This window comes from Sinocyclocheilus grahami, unplaced genomic scaffold, assembly GCF_001515645.1.
Source record: "Sinocyclocheilus grahami isolate Dianchi unplaced genomic scaffold, SAMN03320097.WGS_v1.1 scaffold1083.1, whole genome shotgun sequence".
In the NCBI taxonomy this organism is placed as follows: domain Eukaryota; kingdom Metazoa; phylum Chordata; class Actinopteri; order Cypriniformes; family Cyprinidae; genus Sinocyclocheilus; species Sinocyclocheilus grahami.
Genome location: NW_015506262.1, coordinates 183,794 through 202,325, shown reverse-complemented (window position 1 = coordinate 202,325; position 18,532 = coordinate 183,794). Strand labels below are relative to the sequence as shown.

The 18,532-nt window shown below is 37.4% G+C and overlaps 1 protein-coding gene across 1 annotated transcript; it reads left to right on the top strand.

Annotated features, from left to right (window-relative positions):
- The first annotated feature begins 182 nt into the window (after nucleotides 1-182).
- rnmt (RNA (guanine-7-) methyltransferase) lies at nucleotides 183-18,479 on the top strand. The gene is made up of 11 exons (XM_016252032.1): nucleotides 183-279; nucleotides 592-737; nucleotides 7,689-7,827; nucleotides 7,965-8,087; nucleotides 10,564-10,679; nucleotides 10,835-11,016; nucleotides 12,738-12,902; nucleotides 13,265-13,382; nucleotides 16,818-16,907; nucleotides 16,995-17,028; nucleotides 18,346-18,479. Exons 1-11 carry the CDS (start codon nucleotides 261-263, stop codon nucleotides 18,381-18,383), a joined length of 1,170 nt encoding a protein of 389 aa, XP_016107518.1. The 5' UTR covers nucleotides 183-260; the 3' UTR covers nucleotides 18,384-18,479.
- The last annotated feature ends 53 nt before the right edge of the window (nucleotides 18,480-18,532 follow it).

Below are 18,532 nucleotides of genomic sequence, written 5' to 3'. Positions count from 1 at the left end.
TATATATGTTTGTGTGTGTGTGTATGTATATATATATATGTGTGTGTGTGTGTGTGTATGTATATACAGTGAAGTGATGTTCAATGTTGAATGCTTATCGTTCCATATTGCATTTAGCTCCATCATGTAGTCATTTTAAAACGCACTGGCAGTGAGTGAGCAGTGAGACGACAGTGCGCCGGTCCTGTAGGCGGCTCTCTCATCTGAAACAGAGCAGTAAAGATCCGTGCAGAGAGAGCGAGAGCGCTGCTTGGGGATACATGATGGCGCAGAAGTCGAGTGAGTGCAGCAACATCGATTCAGTCTTCAGCGTGTTACATAATCATGTACATAATATGATGTATAATGTTTGTCTCATTCTAAGTTCAAGCAGTGCCAGTCAGTCTCTGAGCAGATGCAACACTGACGCACTGCTAGTTTACCTTCACATTGATCTGTCTGCATGCACTTCATTTATATGCATTGCTTTCCATTTCAAATCATTTTTTTCTTGAAGTGTGTTTTCTCTGTGGTCCATTAGTGTATTTAAAAACTGAACGCACATTTCATAACGTAAATATTAATGTACTAACGTTACTTGTCTTTTCAAAGGCTTGTTTGAGGCGGACAGGAAATGTGCTGATCAGGACAGCATAGGACCAGCTTCCCAGACTTCAGCTTCATCCTCATCATCCTCATCACTGAAGAGACAGTGGGACGGTGATGAAGAAGAAGATCACTCTCCCAGTAAGAAGCAGGTGAGCTCGCACTCATGGCTGACATGTAATGCACATTGGCTGTAAGAAAGTTTATAGTTTTATGTAAACACAGAGACTGGGGCTAGTTGTTTACTCCAGGGATTTATTCTCAGGATATTTACTGTTTATTAAAACTGAGTTATGGCTCTTAAAGGAATAGTTCACCCAAAATGAAAATGAGCTCACCCTCAGGCCATCCTAGATGTAGATGAGTTTGTTTCTTCATCTGGACAGATTTGGAGAAATGTAGCATAACATCAGTGTCTCACCAATGGATCCTCTGCAGTGAATGGGTGCCGTCAGAATGAGAGTCCAAACAGCTGATAAAAACACCACAATAATCCACACCACTCCATCAGTTAATGTCTTGTGAAGTGAAAAGTTGTGCATAAACAAATCCATCATTAAGACGATTTTAACTTAAAATTGTTGTCTCTAGCTAAAATCCTCTATCCATACTATCATAGGCGGAGCGTGTGTCTTAGCCCCTGCACAATTAAATGAAACCTATTACGTCTGTTGCAAACAAAGTGAAAATGAATGAAAAGTGTCGATTGAGGCATTAAGTTAAGATCTGCTAATGTTGCACCATATTTCTTTTTACTCGTTTTTAACCAATCACCATGCTTGGGTGGGTCACTTTAAAAATGTATTCCATTACAGTCACAAATTACTTAATGAAAAAAGTATTCAGAAACTTAATCCAAGCACCACACTTTGAAAGTAATGTAATCCGATTACTTTTGGATTCCTTCAAAGTAGTGCTGGGCGGTATGACCAAAAATTTATATCACGGTATCTTTCAAAATTATACCGGTTTCATGGTACATGACGGTATTTTTTTCATGCATGACCGGGTGTTAATCATATTTTCTACTGATTGAGAGGAAATACTGCAGTATATTGACTTAGAATGCCCTATTTAACTGTCATGATGAGTGAATATTGTCAAAAAATACCACACTAAATAGTGACTAAACACGACCCCTTTTAATACATGTTAACCAGGAGTCACTCTCATTTATAATCACGGCATCGTCTGATAAAATCAACATGCATCTACACTTTTGGCTAGATTACTTTTTTGTCTCATGCAGCGCACTGCCTGCGTCTGAGTAACAAACTAAAAAAAACAACAAACACAAAAGTGCATGTGATATTAACAGACGAACTACGCTCATATTTATAATTCCAAACAATCAGTAAGCGACAGGTGCTAGGAAACGCTGTTTTGTACTCATTTATTGACGAGTCGGCTCGGTGCGGCCAACTGAATGCACTGCTTCTCTGCCGCTCACTGCACAGAACAGACGCCGAGAGAGCTGACACTTCTCCGGGAAAATTCATATCATAACAAAAATAAACACGTTATTCGGTATGAACCGGTATACCGCCCAGCACTACTTCAAGGTCACACATGTAAATGCAAAATAGTCAAAATTACTTATTTTGCATCATATCCAAAATAAATGTGTGATGCACAATATAAAATATTTAAGAAAGTGCCATGTAGTTGGGTAACTATGCTGTAACTAAATGCTCTGCTCAAATCAAACCAGAACGCAACAGAAAAAAATACAGAATACAAATTAGCATTTTTCCCTCAAGCAAATATAATAAGAATATTTATGTTAACATTAAACAATGCTAAAATACTGTAGGATTCAAATGCAAAAGTTTAATCCTGTGAAGTATTGCAGTTAGTCTGTTGGCAGCAAATGTGCATTCAGACTGTTCATTCAGTTAAAACTCATAGGTTTGAGCAAAATTGTGCAAAATTGATTTTCTATGATTTATGAAAAATGTTATAAAAGTTTCTATGATTTCAGTTGTTTTAAAGGTCCTTACATGAAAATAACCAAAACCCATAACGACAATGACCAAAAAAAAAAGTATTTTAAATGATAGGATAAAAATTAAAAATTATTTAGATGTTTTTCAAAATGATGTATTATGTATAGCAAGCACATACTCTCTTTCTCCCGCTCTCGCTCCCATACAGACGCACACCCGTACACAGGGCCGTTTCTAGGCATAGGCGAGCTAGGCTGTCGCCCAGGGCGCCACCAGCTGAAGGGGCGCCAATGAGCGCACGTACTGGCACTTTTAGCTGGGTTGTGATAAAGAGTGGCATGGTCTCCCTGAAATATGACTGCCGCCCCCACTGGATCCCCCAACATTATTGGGCTAGAGTACTGCCAATCTGACGATGCCTGTATGCCACTACATCAGAGTGCTGTCAGTTGCTGCCTGATTGTTGCATGCAAAGTTTGCATTTGGAGTGCTACACAACGCCATTAGGTCAGTGCTTTGGCAAGGTAACACTTCTTTTTGCCATGCAATAAAGCTAAGTTCAAAGGCCAATTTAAAATATTGGTACAGTAAATAAAGTGCACAAAATCAGTATTTTGTTTAGGCAGTATTTGTGGCACTTTTGTGGCACATTTGTCCAAATATTTGTGGCAGATTTGTCCAAAAGGTGTGTGTTTTTTGCGCCAATGCATTGTTAAAGGATCAGCGTGTCATGTAATATTCCCATATAAACTTTAACATCCAATTAAAAAATATTTGTATAGTAAAATTAGCTAATTCACGAGATCAATACATCCTTTATTAGACCGCTTTGTCGAGTTAAATGCATGCTTACGGAGGTGTCGAAATGCTGAATCAATTCATTCACTTCCAACAGCGTCACAGAGGGCAGAGCGTCAAGAGGTATTACAGATACTAAATTGTGCAAAATGTTTATCTTAACAGTCAATTTACAAATAATGCATTCAGATTTGTGGAACTCAATGCACTGAATCTCCACAAATTATTGTCGTTACTATGACAACCAATTTGAATGTGACAAGCAACTAGTGTCTGAAAAGAATTATATAATTTGTGGGGTGGGGGGGGGCAATAGGGATTTCGCCTAGGGCATCAAATTGGCTAGAAACGTCCCTGCCTGTACAGAAACGTGTTGTCAGCGCTGCTCTGACGATTTTATCAGTAAAATAGTTTAGCAACTTAAAAAGCTACATGGCATTTCTCACTAGCGAAGTAATAGCGGCGCTGTTCTTTAAGCAGCTAAACTTAGAGTTCCACTATTAGCAGAGACGCTGCTGCCGAACACTGCTGAGAGATGCACAGACTCACAGAGGTCATTTGCACAAGCTTAATCTCTCTCACTGCATTTGTAACTGCGTTAGTCTGACGCTTTGTGTCGTGGCCGCATCACCACCTCAATCATTATTTTCTAATAATTAAACGGCCCGTCATCAATTAATCCTTACTTAAATCCTTAAATAAAACCATTGTAATCCTGACATTATTCCCATTTTGTTTTTACAAAATTTTGCTGTAATCTGATTACTTTGTTTTTTGACGTAACTGTAACAAATTACAGTTACCAGTTTTTTGTATCCTGATTACGTAACACCATTACATGTATTACGTTACTCCCCAACCCTGCCAATCACACATGCAATCAGAGGCGTTCAGACGAGTCCTCCCTGAAACCGAGTTTTGTTGTTGAGCGTGTGCTCGCTGACTGAATTTTGAACTCTTGAGGTTTCTCTCAATTTGCAAGGCAGAATCAGAAACTCATGTAATTTGTGTACAAGAGTTTTATTAACTAAACACTAACACAAACTAGTCTAACAAACAAACAATCACTCATACATGGGAAAGGGCAAATGAGGCTTGATGGATGAAGCCATCAGGAAGAACCAGAGAATGAAGCTATGAAACGAGTCAGTTAACCACCTGAGTGAAACCATCAGCGCCGTTTTAAAACGGGGTCTACAGCTTATACTAAACCTCTGTTTCATTTAGTTAAATGTATGATACTTGCATTGCCTTGGCCTGGAACGAGCGTACGGATGCAGTCTCGGATGAAAGTCTTGATGGTTCGGTGGTGTAGGAGTCGCGATCACCTTCTTCCGGGTTTGAAGAGTGCTGAACTCCAAAGATGTTCTGACTCAATGGTGATTATGAGTTTCTTCCCAGTGGAAAGTGAAAAATAGCTAAGCACAAAACAGTATACAATTCAAAAGACAATTAACAAGAACAGTAATAGTATACACAATGTCCTGAGGAGATGTGTGTTCATTCACAGAAAGGTTTTTCTATGAATTAATTGGAGGTGAGTCCATTTTTATGGGCATTGTGTGTCTTTCCTAAGGGTAAATTAATTGTGAGTTTCTCTGCCCGCATTCCTTTGGACAATAAAACCAGTGATATCAGCATTGGTTGCCATGGAACCAGAGGCCTGTTCTGCCTTTCTGAGGTGTTAGATGCATTCCGGGGGAAGGGTCCATAGGCCTTCATAGTTGGTTTGTTGACTGAGGTGTTACAGAGTATTTGTTAAATATAACTGCTAAAATTGTGTGTCTGATTGGTCCAGATGCTACACTTATATTAGTGTTATATTTCATCTCTACTGTATAATTCCTATGTACGTTTGCACTATATGTGAACTTTCTTCTGCACTGGAAGCTCATGTCACCAAGACAAATTCCTTGTGTGTCTGATTTCCATGTCTGGTACTTGCCTAAAAAGACGGGTTTATGATGTTTGAAGTTAATAGATTACACTAACATTAGTCTGCTTTTAGCCTTACCCTGGAGTTGGTTAATCCTCCGCCTATCCATACTATTGCTTCCTCCAGTGAAAAAGTTGTTTGAATCAGGAGAGAAATATGCACATACCAAGCACCGTTTACAAGTAAATAAAAACAGATCTAAACAAAAATGTGGGTAGATTTTGGTGTGAGAGGACAACAGGAGATGGAATTTTCCAATGGAGGAAGTGTTTTTATGGATGATGGATATTTTGACCAGAGGCAACAATTTGAAGTTAAAATGTCATCATAGCTCACATCCTCATCTTCTCAGAATCTAACAGAACCGCCGACTGACTGACTGTGTGTTGGAGCCCACCGAGCACGCCCGCACCGGCTCAGACTCTCCACACAGGCCGCAATCAGAAGGTTTTAGCTGAAGAAAAACATGGGTGCGTGAGACTTTTAAGGTCTGAGAAGATTCACGCCTCTCAGGATGGGCTTGTCCAATGAGAAAGGCTAAAACTCCAAGTGGGAGGTTGGAAATACTGGGGAGTATTATGACCCTTTGTGTGAGAGCATGGTAATTTGCATATGGAATTCGATTGGGTGTTGATGCAAAATTACTAAAGATTCTTAGAACACTAATATATTGCCTATGTACTATCATACTAACATTTAGATCATCAGAAGACAAATTCAAAGAGACCAAACATGGTATCGGTGGGGTTATATTAACTAGTGATCTATCATAACATACACACAAAACAGTATACAATTCAAAAGACAATTAACAAGAACAGTAATAGTATACACAATGTCCTGAGGAGATGTGTGTTCATTCACAGAAAGGTTTTTCTATGAATTAATTGGAGGTGAGTCCATTTTTATGGGCATTGTGTGTCTTTCCTAAGGGTAAATTAATTGTGAGTTTCTCTGCCCGCATTCCTTTGGACAATAAAACCAGTGATATCAGCATTGGTTGCCATGGAACCAGAGGCCTGTTCTGCCTTTCTGAGGTGTTAGATGCATTCCGGGGGAAGGGTCCATAGACCTTAATAGTTGGTTTGTTGACTGAGGTGTTACAGAGTATTTGTTAAATATAACTGCTAAAATTGTGTGTCTGATTGGTCCAGATGCTACACTTATATTAGTGTTATATTTCATCTCTACTGTATAATTCCTATGTACGTTTGCACTATATGTGAACTTTCTTCTGCACTGGAAGCTCATGTCACCAAGACAAATTCCTTGTGTGTCTGATTTCCATGTCTGGTACTTGCCTAAAAAGACGGGTTTATGATGTTTGAAGTTAATAGATTACACTAACATTAGTCTGCTTTTAGCCTTACCCTGGAGTTGGTTAATCCTCCGCCTATCCATACTATTGCTTCCTCCAGTGAAAAAGTTGTTTGAATCAGGAGAGAAATATGCACATACCAAGCACCGTTTACAAGTAAATAAAAACAGATCTAAACAAAAATGTGGGTAGATTTTGGTGTGAGAGGACAACAGGAGATGGAATTTTCCAATGGAGGAAGTGTTTTTATGGATGATGGATATTTTGACCAGAGGCAACAATTTGAAGTTAAAATGTCATCATGATGGATTTGTTTCTTACAACCACACAGCTTTTCACTTCACAAGATGTTAACTGATGGACTAGAGTGGTGTGGAATAGAGAGCTGACTGCATTGGGATTGGGATCTCGCGGGAGATCCCAATGTGTTACTTTTACTTCGGGCAGGAGTGGGCCGCCCACGGTTTATAAAAAAGAAAAAAGTTTATAAGAAAATAAAGTGCGGGAAGTGTGGAAAATCAACCCACGGCAACAGTTTAAAAGTAGCTCAATTCCGTGGAAAATCGCTGACTTGACAACCCCTGCATCCAACACAAGCTGCAGGAGTCAGATTTGACTGGTCACGGGTCGAGAGTAAGGAGAGACGGATCCTGAGCTCATTGACAAATATCTGATCTTGTAAAACGTGCTCCCTTTACACGGAGTACGTGTGAACGCTAAATCAGAAAAGTGAACAGCGAGCGCTCATTCAAAAGAGATTTTAATACCCCGCATGTTGATAGCGGATAGTCAGAAATTCAGCGGGAGCTGAAACAGTCCTGCGCAGGGCTCTAGTGTGGATTACTTGTGGATTATTGTTTCTATGAACTGTTTGGACTCTCATTCTGAGAACATGTATGCATTTGAAATGTATAAAATCTATAAAATGCTCAGTAACTCTCTTCATGTTTCTGGGGTTCTCAGAAGCAGAAATCGTCATAGTTGGGAAAACTTATATTCAAAAGAAAACAAGAATTTTTAACATTGCAGTGTGTCGTCTAGCCCTGATCTCCCCTGCTCAGTTTGAGTTTACTTTTTTAAAAACATATTTTTTTTTGTCTTGCAGGTGACTGAGGAATCGTTACACAGTCAGAAAGTGGCCACACATTACAACAAGCTTCAGGAGCATGGCCTGGCAGAGCGCAATAAAAGCAGGATAGTCCACATGCGCAACTTCAACAACTGGTTAAAGAGTGTGCTTATAGGTGAGAAGCAGCACAGGCTTGCGTTCACCTGCGTGTGCCTGCCATACAGTGGCATGCTTGTTTGTGGTTGGGTTAGATGGTAATAAACTCAGTTGAGTGGAATGGCAAGCAGGATCTCTGTGTGTTGGTCTCCTCAGCGGACATCTTGGACAAGGTGAGGCGAAGACGGAGAGAGGTGACCGTGTTGGATCTCGGCTGTGGAAAAGGAGGAGACCTTCTCAAATGGAAGAAAGGACATATTGATAAACTGGTGTGTGCAGGTAACTACACGGTTGTCTTCATACTTTGCTATTGTCTTCATCTGTAAATGTTAGGGTTCTCTTTACTGTATTCTGGAAAACTTTTAAGATCTCTCTGTGAAAACCATAGGTTTTTTGTTCTTTACCATTTGAAAAAGCATATACAAATAACTAACATAGTTTAAAGCCCTTGTATTAGCGCAATGATTGCGTGTCAGTTGAGTAGGCTGTCCTTTTCTCTTTGCAGGGTGAGACTAGCCTTCACCCAATATAGATTTTTTGAGAGGAGGGTGAACCCCCTGTGGCCATCTGGCGACTACTAGAGCAAATTTCCGGCGACGTTGTTGCAAATGTCACTTCGCGAGTGTGGCTCATGGAACCCCTGCATGATGCAAATTAGCCTGTGTTTGACAGGGGCGAGCCTTCAAGTTAAAAAGTTTGAGTACCGCTGTTCTAGGACGTCATTTTCTGCATATAATACAAACAAATCGTTCAATTTCTTTTGATTCATTGAAACGGACAGTTTGAATTTAGTCATCAATAGATGTTTCTCTGAAAAAATAGGACTTTTTTCTTCTTCCCCTCGAATAAAACCAGTGATATCAGCATTGGTTGCCATGGAACCAGAGGCCTGTTCTGCCTTTCTGAGGTGTTAGATGCATTCCGGGGGAAGGGTCCATAGACCTTAATAGTTGGTTTGTTGACTGAGGTGTTACAGAGTATTTGTTAAATATAACTGCTAAAATTGTGTGTCTGATTGGTCCAGACGCTACACTTATATTAGTGTTATATTTCATCTCTACTGTATAATTCCTATGTACGTTTGCACTATATGTGAACTTTCTTCTGCACTGGAAGCTCATGTCACCAAGACAAATTCCTTGTGTGTTTACTTGGCAATAAAGCTCTTTCTGACTTCTGATTTCCATGTCTGGTACTTGCCTAAAAAGACGGGTTTATGATGTTTGAAGTTACATCCTGTGGTGTGCCTCAAGGCTCTGTCTTAGCTCCTGTCCTTTTTCCTCTCTATGTTCTCCCTCTGGGTTCCATCTTCAGGGAAACATAATGTCTCATTTCACTGTTATGCTGATTATATGCAAATCTATATGCCTGTGTCTAGGAAAAATAAGAGTGCTCTAGGTAATCTAACAGCATGTCTTGAGGATGTGAACGCTTGGCTTGACTCAGACAAAACAGAAGACATTGTTTTTGACCCTTCAGAATCCAGGCCAAGAAATCACCTTGACATTGAATCTTTAAATCAATTAATTTCTCCCCAAGTACGAAATCTAGGTGTGATGGTAGATAGTTGCCTCAAATTCGACAAGCAGATTAGCGCGGTTGTTGGGTCCAGCTTTTTCTATCTTCGTTCTCTATCGAAAATCAAATCCTTTCTTCCTAAGCGTTCCTTGGAGATTGCGATCTATGCTTTCATTACCTCTCGCCTGGATTATTGCAATTCACTCTATTTTGGTATATCTAAGTCCCAAACAGCACGCTTATGGGTCGTTCAAAATGCTGCGGCAAGATTCCTGAAGGGAAGGAGGAAATTTGATCACGCTCACCCCCCTTCAGAGATCTCTTCACTGGCTTCCGATTAATTTTAGAATTGAGTTTAAAATTTGATTACTGGTGTATAAATCATTAAATGACTTAGCTCCTTCTTTCTTAGATCCGAAGGTAAACTCCTGCAGATACCTAGAACCCGACTAAAATCGAGGGGTAACCGAGCCTTTGAAGTGGCCAAACCCACATTGTGGAACAAGCTCCCACTCTATATTAGATATCTTCCACTTTGTCTGAGTTCAAGTCATGTTTCTAATCTTATTTATTCTATGTTGCTTTTAGTTTATAAGATTGTTTCGGTTTTACTGCATTGCTACTATTAGTGTTCTCAACTTTTTTTTTTATTTTATCTTTTTTTTGTACTGCACTTTGGTCGGTTTGCAGTCGTTTTTAGATGTGCTCTATAAATGAACTGAACTGGAACTTGAATTTGAAAATTAATTTAAAAAAAATGTCAAACTTGAAATCTGTAAACAAATTGTTGTGATTTGTTTTAGGGCTTTTGATTCTGTAATTCTATTATAGTATCTTAAAAAACAAATAAAAAGGAAGTAAACAGTGTAACAAACAGTGCACTCAATAATCTGTAAGTCTGGGCTCACTGGGAATTATATTTTCTAAAGTTTCATGAAGTACACAATGAATACAACATAGTGGCCAACTTGATGTAGTGCAGCATAGTTTGAAATCAAGATACAAAGGCAAATGCTATACTACTTTTAAAAAACATAGTTTTCTTGTTTTACAGTTTCTTAATAAACTGGTATACTGTCTAAATACATGCCGGTAATTAAAAAAATCTAAATATTGGCCGACCACTAATCAAGGCAAATTAGCGTTGACACAGTGCTTATATTTCTGCACTTCTTTAAATGTCTTCATATTGTAAATGAGTCACATCTGCATTTGTGTTTGTGTTTGTACGTCACAGATATCGCTGCTGTGTCCATCGAGCAGTGTCAGCAGCGCTATAATGACATGAGACGTAGGGGTCACCCAAACGACCGCACGTTCTCAGCCGACTTCATCACCGCAGACTGCAGCAAGGTATGAGCTGGTGTTTTATCAGCACTGCACAGATTACACTTCACCAGCTGCTTCATTTGTTAGAGAGACTCATTGATTTCACTGCAAAAAGGAAGAAAGATCAAAGTCAGTGCGTGGCAGTACAGGGTCACATCCTCTCTGTCTGTCTGTCTCAGGAGCTGCTGTCTGATAAGCTGCGAGACCCTGAGCTGCGGTTTGACGTGTGCAGCTGTCAGTTTGTGTGTCATTATTCCTTTGAGAGCGAGCAGCAGGCTGACACCATGCTGAGAAACGCCTGTGAGAGACTCCGGCCCGGAGGATTCTTCATCGGAACCACTCCAGATGCTTATGAGCTGGTGTAAGATCTCTCTCTCTCTCAATTTCAGTTTCAATTTAAGAGTGCTTTATTGGCATGACAAAAATTATACATTTGTATTGGCAAAGCAATTGCAGCTGGACTGCTTACAAATAGTACACGTATGTATTAACAAAGAAAAAAAAAATAGTAATAATAATATATAAAAAGTATTAAGCATGTAGTGCAAAATGAATTACTAATGTATGCAAGTATATAAACTATAAATAAAAATAAAATAAGGGATTAGACATATTTACTTAAATATGTCTAATATTTATATGTATAATATGTATATATTTATATATATTTATATGTATAATAATATATATGTATAATATATGTATAATATCTCTCTCTCACTCACTCACTCACACACTCTCCCTCTCTCCCTCTCTCCCTCTCTCTCTCCTTCCCTCTCTCTCTCACATACTCTCTCACACACACACTCTATGATATTAATATCTGTTACTGTTTAAATGTGCTGTAAGGCTGGACTAATTTTGATGTGATATATTAAATATCTTAATATTCACACTACCATTCAAAAGTTTGGGGTGAGTAGAATTTTTAAATATTTATGAGACATTCACCAAGGCTGCATTTATTCGAACAAAAAAATATAATAAAAACGGTAATGTTGTGAAATATTATTACAATTTAATATAACAGTTTTCTATGTAAAAATGTATTTTATGTATTATTTTCTATTGTAAAATGTAATTTATTGCTGTGATCAAATAAAAAAAAAATAGTAATAATAATATATAAAAAGTATTAAGCATGTAGTGCAAAATGAATTACTAATGTATGCAAGTATATAAACTATAAATAAAAATAAAATAAGGGATTATACATATTTACTTAATATTTCTTATAATAAAGTTAATTGAAATCATAATACATATTTTTCAGGATTATTTGATGAATAGAAAGTTCAAAAGAACGGCATTTATTTGAAATAAAAAATCTTTTGCAACATTATAAATGTCTGACTGACTTTTTTGATCAGTTTAATTTTTCCTTGCGGAATAAAATAATTAATTTCTTAAAAAAACACTTTAGTTTAAAGAACATTATTCACTATTAATTAGTTGCTCATTAGCATGCATATTACTAGCATATTGGCTGTTTATTAGTACTTATAAAGCACATATTAATGTCTTATGGTCTGCATGACCATATTTTAGATCCCTTAACCCGACCCACACCTAAACGTAAAAACGAAAAACCCTTAGTGAATATGTTCCCTAATCTAAAGTGTTACCAAAAAAGCATACTAACCTCAAACTTATGAACAGTCCTGCATGTACATTAGATATTGAAAATACTTCTATTAATAAAAGTGAAACGTATTATTAGTTTATGATGCAAAGAAATCATTCAGTTTGTGTTTTGAACTGATTAATGGAAATGGATAGTTTAAACTTATTCATAGAAATGAATCGAGCATCCCAATACAATCTGCACTTTTGCCACTGGATTTTAAATCTGAGATGTTTTTAAAATATCTCTTTCAAATTAAAAGCACAGAAATGGTTGGTAGTATTTATAATAGCATTCACAATGGCAACGAAAGAATGTAATCGTGTCAACCAGACCAAATAAATTCTCATTTTGTTCTAAAGCCTCAAAACAGGGATTTTATTTATGTTAACCAAAAATTGTTAACAGCTGTTACACATTCAGTATGTGCTTTAATATTATGATCTCTCGATCCACAGGAACCGTTTGGAGGTGTCGGACTCCAACAGCTTTGGAAATGAAGTGTTCAGGGTGACCTTCCAGAAGAAAGCAGACTACCCTCTGTTTGGCTGTCAGTATGACTTCAGTCTGGAGGGTGTCGTCAACGTCCCAGAGTTTCTGGTGTATTTCCCGCTGTTTGAGGAGTAAGTGTCTCTCATCTTCCTCTCAAACACATGGAGTCATCACGACTGGTACTTTCCTGGTGTGTCAGCAGAGGGAGCTACAGCTGCATAAATATGTGCTGTAGTGTTGGACACATCCTTGATTTCATAATGTTTATTTCTGCTTTAAGAAAATCCTTAACACTTGCAGTGTTTTAAGTGGAATTATAAGGTTACAGATTCAAACAAACAAGCTCTTCGCTTTGGCAAGAAAGCACTGGTACTGATACTTCCTGTGTTGTGGATCAAATATCATGAATGATAATAATTAATTTAAAATTATTTCTAATTGTATTATTATGCATTTATTATTTTTAATAACTTCATTCTTTTTTTTTGTTCAGAATGGCGAAAAAGTACAACATGCGTCTGGTTTACAAGAAAACCTTCAAAGAGTTCTTTGAGGAGAAAGTTAAAGATGAGAAGAATAAGGTTCTGATGCAGTGGATGCAGGCGCTGGAGGTTTGTAGCTCTGCTCTTAATGTGGGTAGGACTGACACTCGCCTCTCATAGTCAATTAATCTCTTGGTTATGTCCTATTAATTCTTTATGAATTATTCACGGTTTAATTAGGAGTGTGCGATAACACCATTTTTGATCATGGATGATTAAAATGTCTCCACGATCTGCTTTTGAAGAAATATCGTATTATCGTGCTACAGCGCACATTCTATCATTTGAAGTTCTGGTGCCTCCATCTCAATGTACTGTACAATGCGACAAACATTCACATCAAATGTTAACTCGGCGGTAGAGTTACACTCACGGGACACTGCACTTCTTCACAATCACAAAAGAACATTATTTGTTCTGACATGCGCTTTTTCTGAGCGCGTACACCTGAAGCGCACACACTAAAAAGCCTGTCAAACAGCGCCTGACAATTGGACTAAGTTATCTTTCGTGTCTGATCGCGCTAATACTGTCAAAAACACACAAGGTTTACATATAAAAACAGTTGGTTATGTCTAAAGTGAAAGTAAAGAGTTGAGAGAAAAACAGATGATGTGTCTTAAAGTGACAGTAGACTAATAGCACTAAACATGCTGCCGCTTGTCATTAAAGGGATAGTTCACACAAAAATGAAAATTGTCATTATTAACTCACTCTCGTGTTGTCCCAAACCTGTATTATTTTCTTTCTTGTGCTGAACACAAAAGAAGATACTTTGAAGAATATGGGTAACCAAACAGTTGCTGGTCCCCATTAATTAATTGATAGTTGGGGGGAAAAAATACTATGGAAGTCACTGGAGACCAGAAAGTGTTTGGTTACCTACACTCTTCAAAATAACTTTTGTGTTCAACAGAAGAAAGAAACTCATTCAGTTTTAAAATGACACGAGAGTGAATAAATGATGACAGAATTTTCATTTTTGGCTGAACTGTTAATAAAACAACAAAACACAGAGAAAAATCACTCACTGTTCTTGACTGGAGAACTTTTTAATACAGTTGCTTTAATAGGAATCAATGCATAATTTATGCGCTGAAGTGTATATAGTGTTTATTTTTTTATATATGTGACCCTGGACCACAAAACCAGTCATAAGTGTACATTTTTTGAAATTGAGATTTATACATCTGAAAGCTGAATAAATAAGCTTTCCATTGATGTAAGGTTTGTTAGGATAGAACAATATTTGGTCGAGATACAACTATTTGAAAATCTGTAATCTGAGGGTGCAAAAAAAATCTAAATATTGAGAAAATCACCTTTAAATTGTCCAAATGAAGTCCTTAGCAATGCGTATTACTAATCAAAAATTTAATTTTGATATATTTACACTAGGACATTTACAAAATATCTTCATGGAACATGATCTTTACTTAATATACTAATGATTTTTGGCATAAAAGAAAAATCGATAATTGTGACCCATACGGTGTTTTTTTGGCTATTGCTACAAATATACCCCAGCGACTTAAGACTGCTTTTGTGCTCCAGGGTCACATATGTTGATTCAGTTTATTGAATGCTACTGCTAAATACACCTACTGTACCTGAAAAATAAAGCACTGCTTGTTTTATTTGCATATCATGTGAATGTGTAATGTATATCTTTGTTTTTATTTTTTTTTGATAACAAAGATAATATAATGACAGAGATTTATCTTCGCCCACTTTGGCCTAAATATATTTGGCATAAAAAAAATATCTGCTGTTTTTTTTATTTTATTTTATATTTTGTTACTTTGTAAGGCTTTGTGTGTTTTTTTTTTTAAAATAGGGAAATTAGTTTAACACTGCACAATTAACAAATTATTAGCAGCGTGTTTTAGGGCTGCACGATAAATCGAAATGGAATCGAGATCGCGATTTGACAGAAGCTGTGATTGTCATGCGTATCTTTCAGTGAAGCACGGTTCTGTGATCAACAGTAAATCTCCGTCCGAAGGCCAGAGGGCGCCCTCGCGCTGAAACGCCAAATCGCTGCAGCTGAATAAACAGAAGATTCAGCTGCTTTCATTGATTCAACGTGACTAATAAACACACGACTATGGCAATATACGGTTTATCTGAGTTCTTATTATTATAATTTTCATTAAAATAAAGTATATTTATAATGCAATGCCTTTATCACTGCTTAAATACTATGAAATATGTTGCGTGCCTTATTCTGTGTAAGAAGCCACATCATCTCACAGAAGGATTTATTTCAAACACTCGACTGACGTTATGAAGTGAGTTTGGAGTACAAATATGTTATTTAATGTGGTATTTTCACATGCTTTCAGATGGAGCAGTATTTACAGAGCCGTAGTTCACTGAGAAGCTATGCAAACAGCTGTCATTATCGCCAACGATTTCTTCGATTTCATAATCGCGCAATAAAATCGTCTGCGATTTATTTATTTTTATTTTTTTGCATAACTTGTCAGTGAACTATGTGTAGTAGTCTGAACTATGTGTAGTACATTCTGCTCCATCTGAAAGCACGTGATGATTTCCTGCTGATTACAGAACCGGCATTACTATCAAAATGCGCATGACAATCGCATTCGATTAATCGTGCAGCCCTAGCGTGTATGTTATCAAGAAAGGATTCGATTGTATAACTCGGCACGGAACAGAAACTGGTATGTTGCAGCCTTTGGATATGAGAGATGATGAAGATGATGAAAGTGTTTTAAAGCCTTGAAGTCCTTTTAAGTGTTTTTCTTAATTGAATATGTACAATTTCTCATGTTAACAATTTATTAGATTTAAATAAAAAATTTGAACTTAACGTATACATTGGGTTACATTGATAAATATTGCATTTGATAAGATAGCATTTGCAGGTTAGCACTTCTTAATAGTGCACCATAGTCCATAGATAATAAGTAGTGACCCAGCAACTTCCTAGCCACACCCTAGCAACCATTTACAGCACCCTAGCAACTATATAGTACAATTGACTGGCATATCTCAGCACCAGAACATTGTAGGGAAATGATGGTGGGCTCTTTTGAATTGATAGGCAAGCAGTTTTATATATCACTCTTTAAATTGTCGAGCCACACCCTAGCAACCATTTAGGGCACCCTAGCAACCATACAGCAGTGTGAATAATTCACAACATCATAGAGACATGGTGGTTGGCACTTTTGATACGAGCAGGCAACTAGTCTAAAAAAGTATCACTATGGAAACTGTGTGCAGACACCCTAGCAACTATTTAGTGCACCCTAGCGACCATATAGCAACATGAACAAGCACTATGTTAGCCTCAGAACATCATACAGACTTGAAAGTTGGCTCTTGCAACCCCCCCTGAACACCCTAGCAACTGCCTAGTGGCGAGTTTTGTCTAGCTTTATATCTGTTATCTGTAGATAATGATGCCTGTTGAACCATACCGCCTTATCTTTACTTTGACAGAATCAATAGTTTTGTGTCATCTTGTTGTCATAGCAATACCCTCCAGGTGAGGGGGGCCAACTGGCGTCCGACAGTCTGGGGGAGTACGACCACGCCAAGAGAGTCGCTGCCAGACGTCCACTGGTGAGCCACAATATCATTCTCTTCAACAGAAAGCTTTTTTTCCCCTTTGTGTTAACTGTGGTCTGATAGTTTGCTCTTTCTCCACAGGGGACCTTGAGCAAGTCTGAGTGGGAGGCTACAAGTACGTGATGGTCTTCCTGTTGAAATCAGGGTTCAGTGGCGTCTTTTGAAATAGAAGTTTTAACTTCGTGAAACACGTTAGATGTTGTCTCAAAGGTTTTTATGAATTCACCTGACAAATAAACTTAAGATGTAAGTAAGATAATACAGTGACTTTCATCAAAAGTCACAGTGGAGCTGTTCGATATACATATTCATAGAGTGTAACGTGCAAAAGGGCTCATTTGTATTGAAAACGCTACCCGCGCCCAAGCCAGGAAATTATAGACCCTAGCTGTGAAATCACTTTTCTTCTTTAGATAAATTACTTGATATTTCCTCCTACTGAAATACAGCATGTTGGCAGGCCATCAGAGCAAAAAAAAAACTCTTAAATTAGAAACACTTAACTTGCAACTACACAAACAGAAAAGTTCAAGTAGTTACTTTTTTAGGACATGTACCATGGTAGTATCAAGGCATTCTTTTAATGTGAATGTGGTTTGCATTCAGTACCATGGTATATTTCAAAATTGGATTATGATGTTATAATATTTCATTACAGACACTCCTAAACTGTCCTATCTCTGTTTCTATGTACACAGCAATTCCAAAGTGTGTAAGAAATTCATGCTTTTATACAGCAAGGATGCATACAATAAATATTAAAAGTGACAGTAAAGACATTACAAAAAAATTATATTTCAAATAAATGCTCTTCTTTTAACATTTATTTCCGCAAATATATAAAGCAGCACAATGTTTTCAAGATTGATTGTAGCAATACATGTTTTTTTAAAGGCAAATCAGCTTATTTAAATAAATGCGGCTTCAGTGAGCATAAAAAAAAAAATCCAAACGACCCCAATATTTTGAACAGTAGTGTATCTTATTTTATGAAATCTTTTGAACGGTTCATATAAATGAACTATTTAAAAATGATTCAATTCATGTTTGTGCAAAGCATTAGGTATTTATGGTGAAATGTTTAGTTAAATGCTGCCGTTTTCAACTTGTTTGGGATGTTTTCTATTTTTGTGTTTAGTGTAATTATTACGTTTGTTAAATTTGAGATTCATATATTCAGAATTGTTCTTGTGAAATGAGATGACATTAAATCCAGTTCTTCACAGGGTCTATAATGTGTGATTTGCAGACAATGACAGATCATCAGCATTTGCATTTGTGTACTTCCATCGAGTGTTTCTGGTCTTAAGTTGTTTTTTTAAAATATGAATGATATTTTTGCACAGTTTAATTTAGTGCATGCATTTTATGTGATTACCATGATGTCTCTTCCTCAACAACCAACAACTCTGCCTTCTCTTTCTTCTTGTAGGCATATACCTGGTGTATGTGTTTGAGAAAATGGCATGAGTCCGAGGGATTCACCATCGAGCTATTGTGTCCGGATGAGTGAGCCGAAGAAATGGAGTCTCATTGTCATTCATCTGGTTTCCAGGAGCCTGCTGAGCATGTCCATTTCTCAAACAGTCAAATATTTTTATACAACCAGAGCTTTTCCT

What these genes read in the sequence shown, in the direction of transcription:
- rnmt (XM_016252032.1), top strand. An exon ending in GTTAAAGAGTGTGCTTATAG is followed by an intron (nt 7,828 to 7,964) that starts GTGAGAAGCAGC and finishes TGGTCTCCTCAG; the next exon opens with CGGACATCTTGGACAAGGTG. An exon ending in AGTGGATGCAGGCGCTGGAG is followed by an intron (nt 13,383 to 16,817) that starts GTTTGTAGCTCT and finishes TTGTTGTCATAG; the next exon opens with CAATACCCTCCAGGTGAGGG.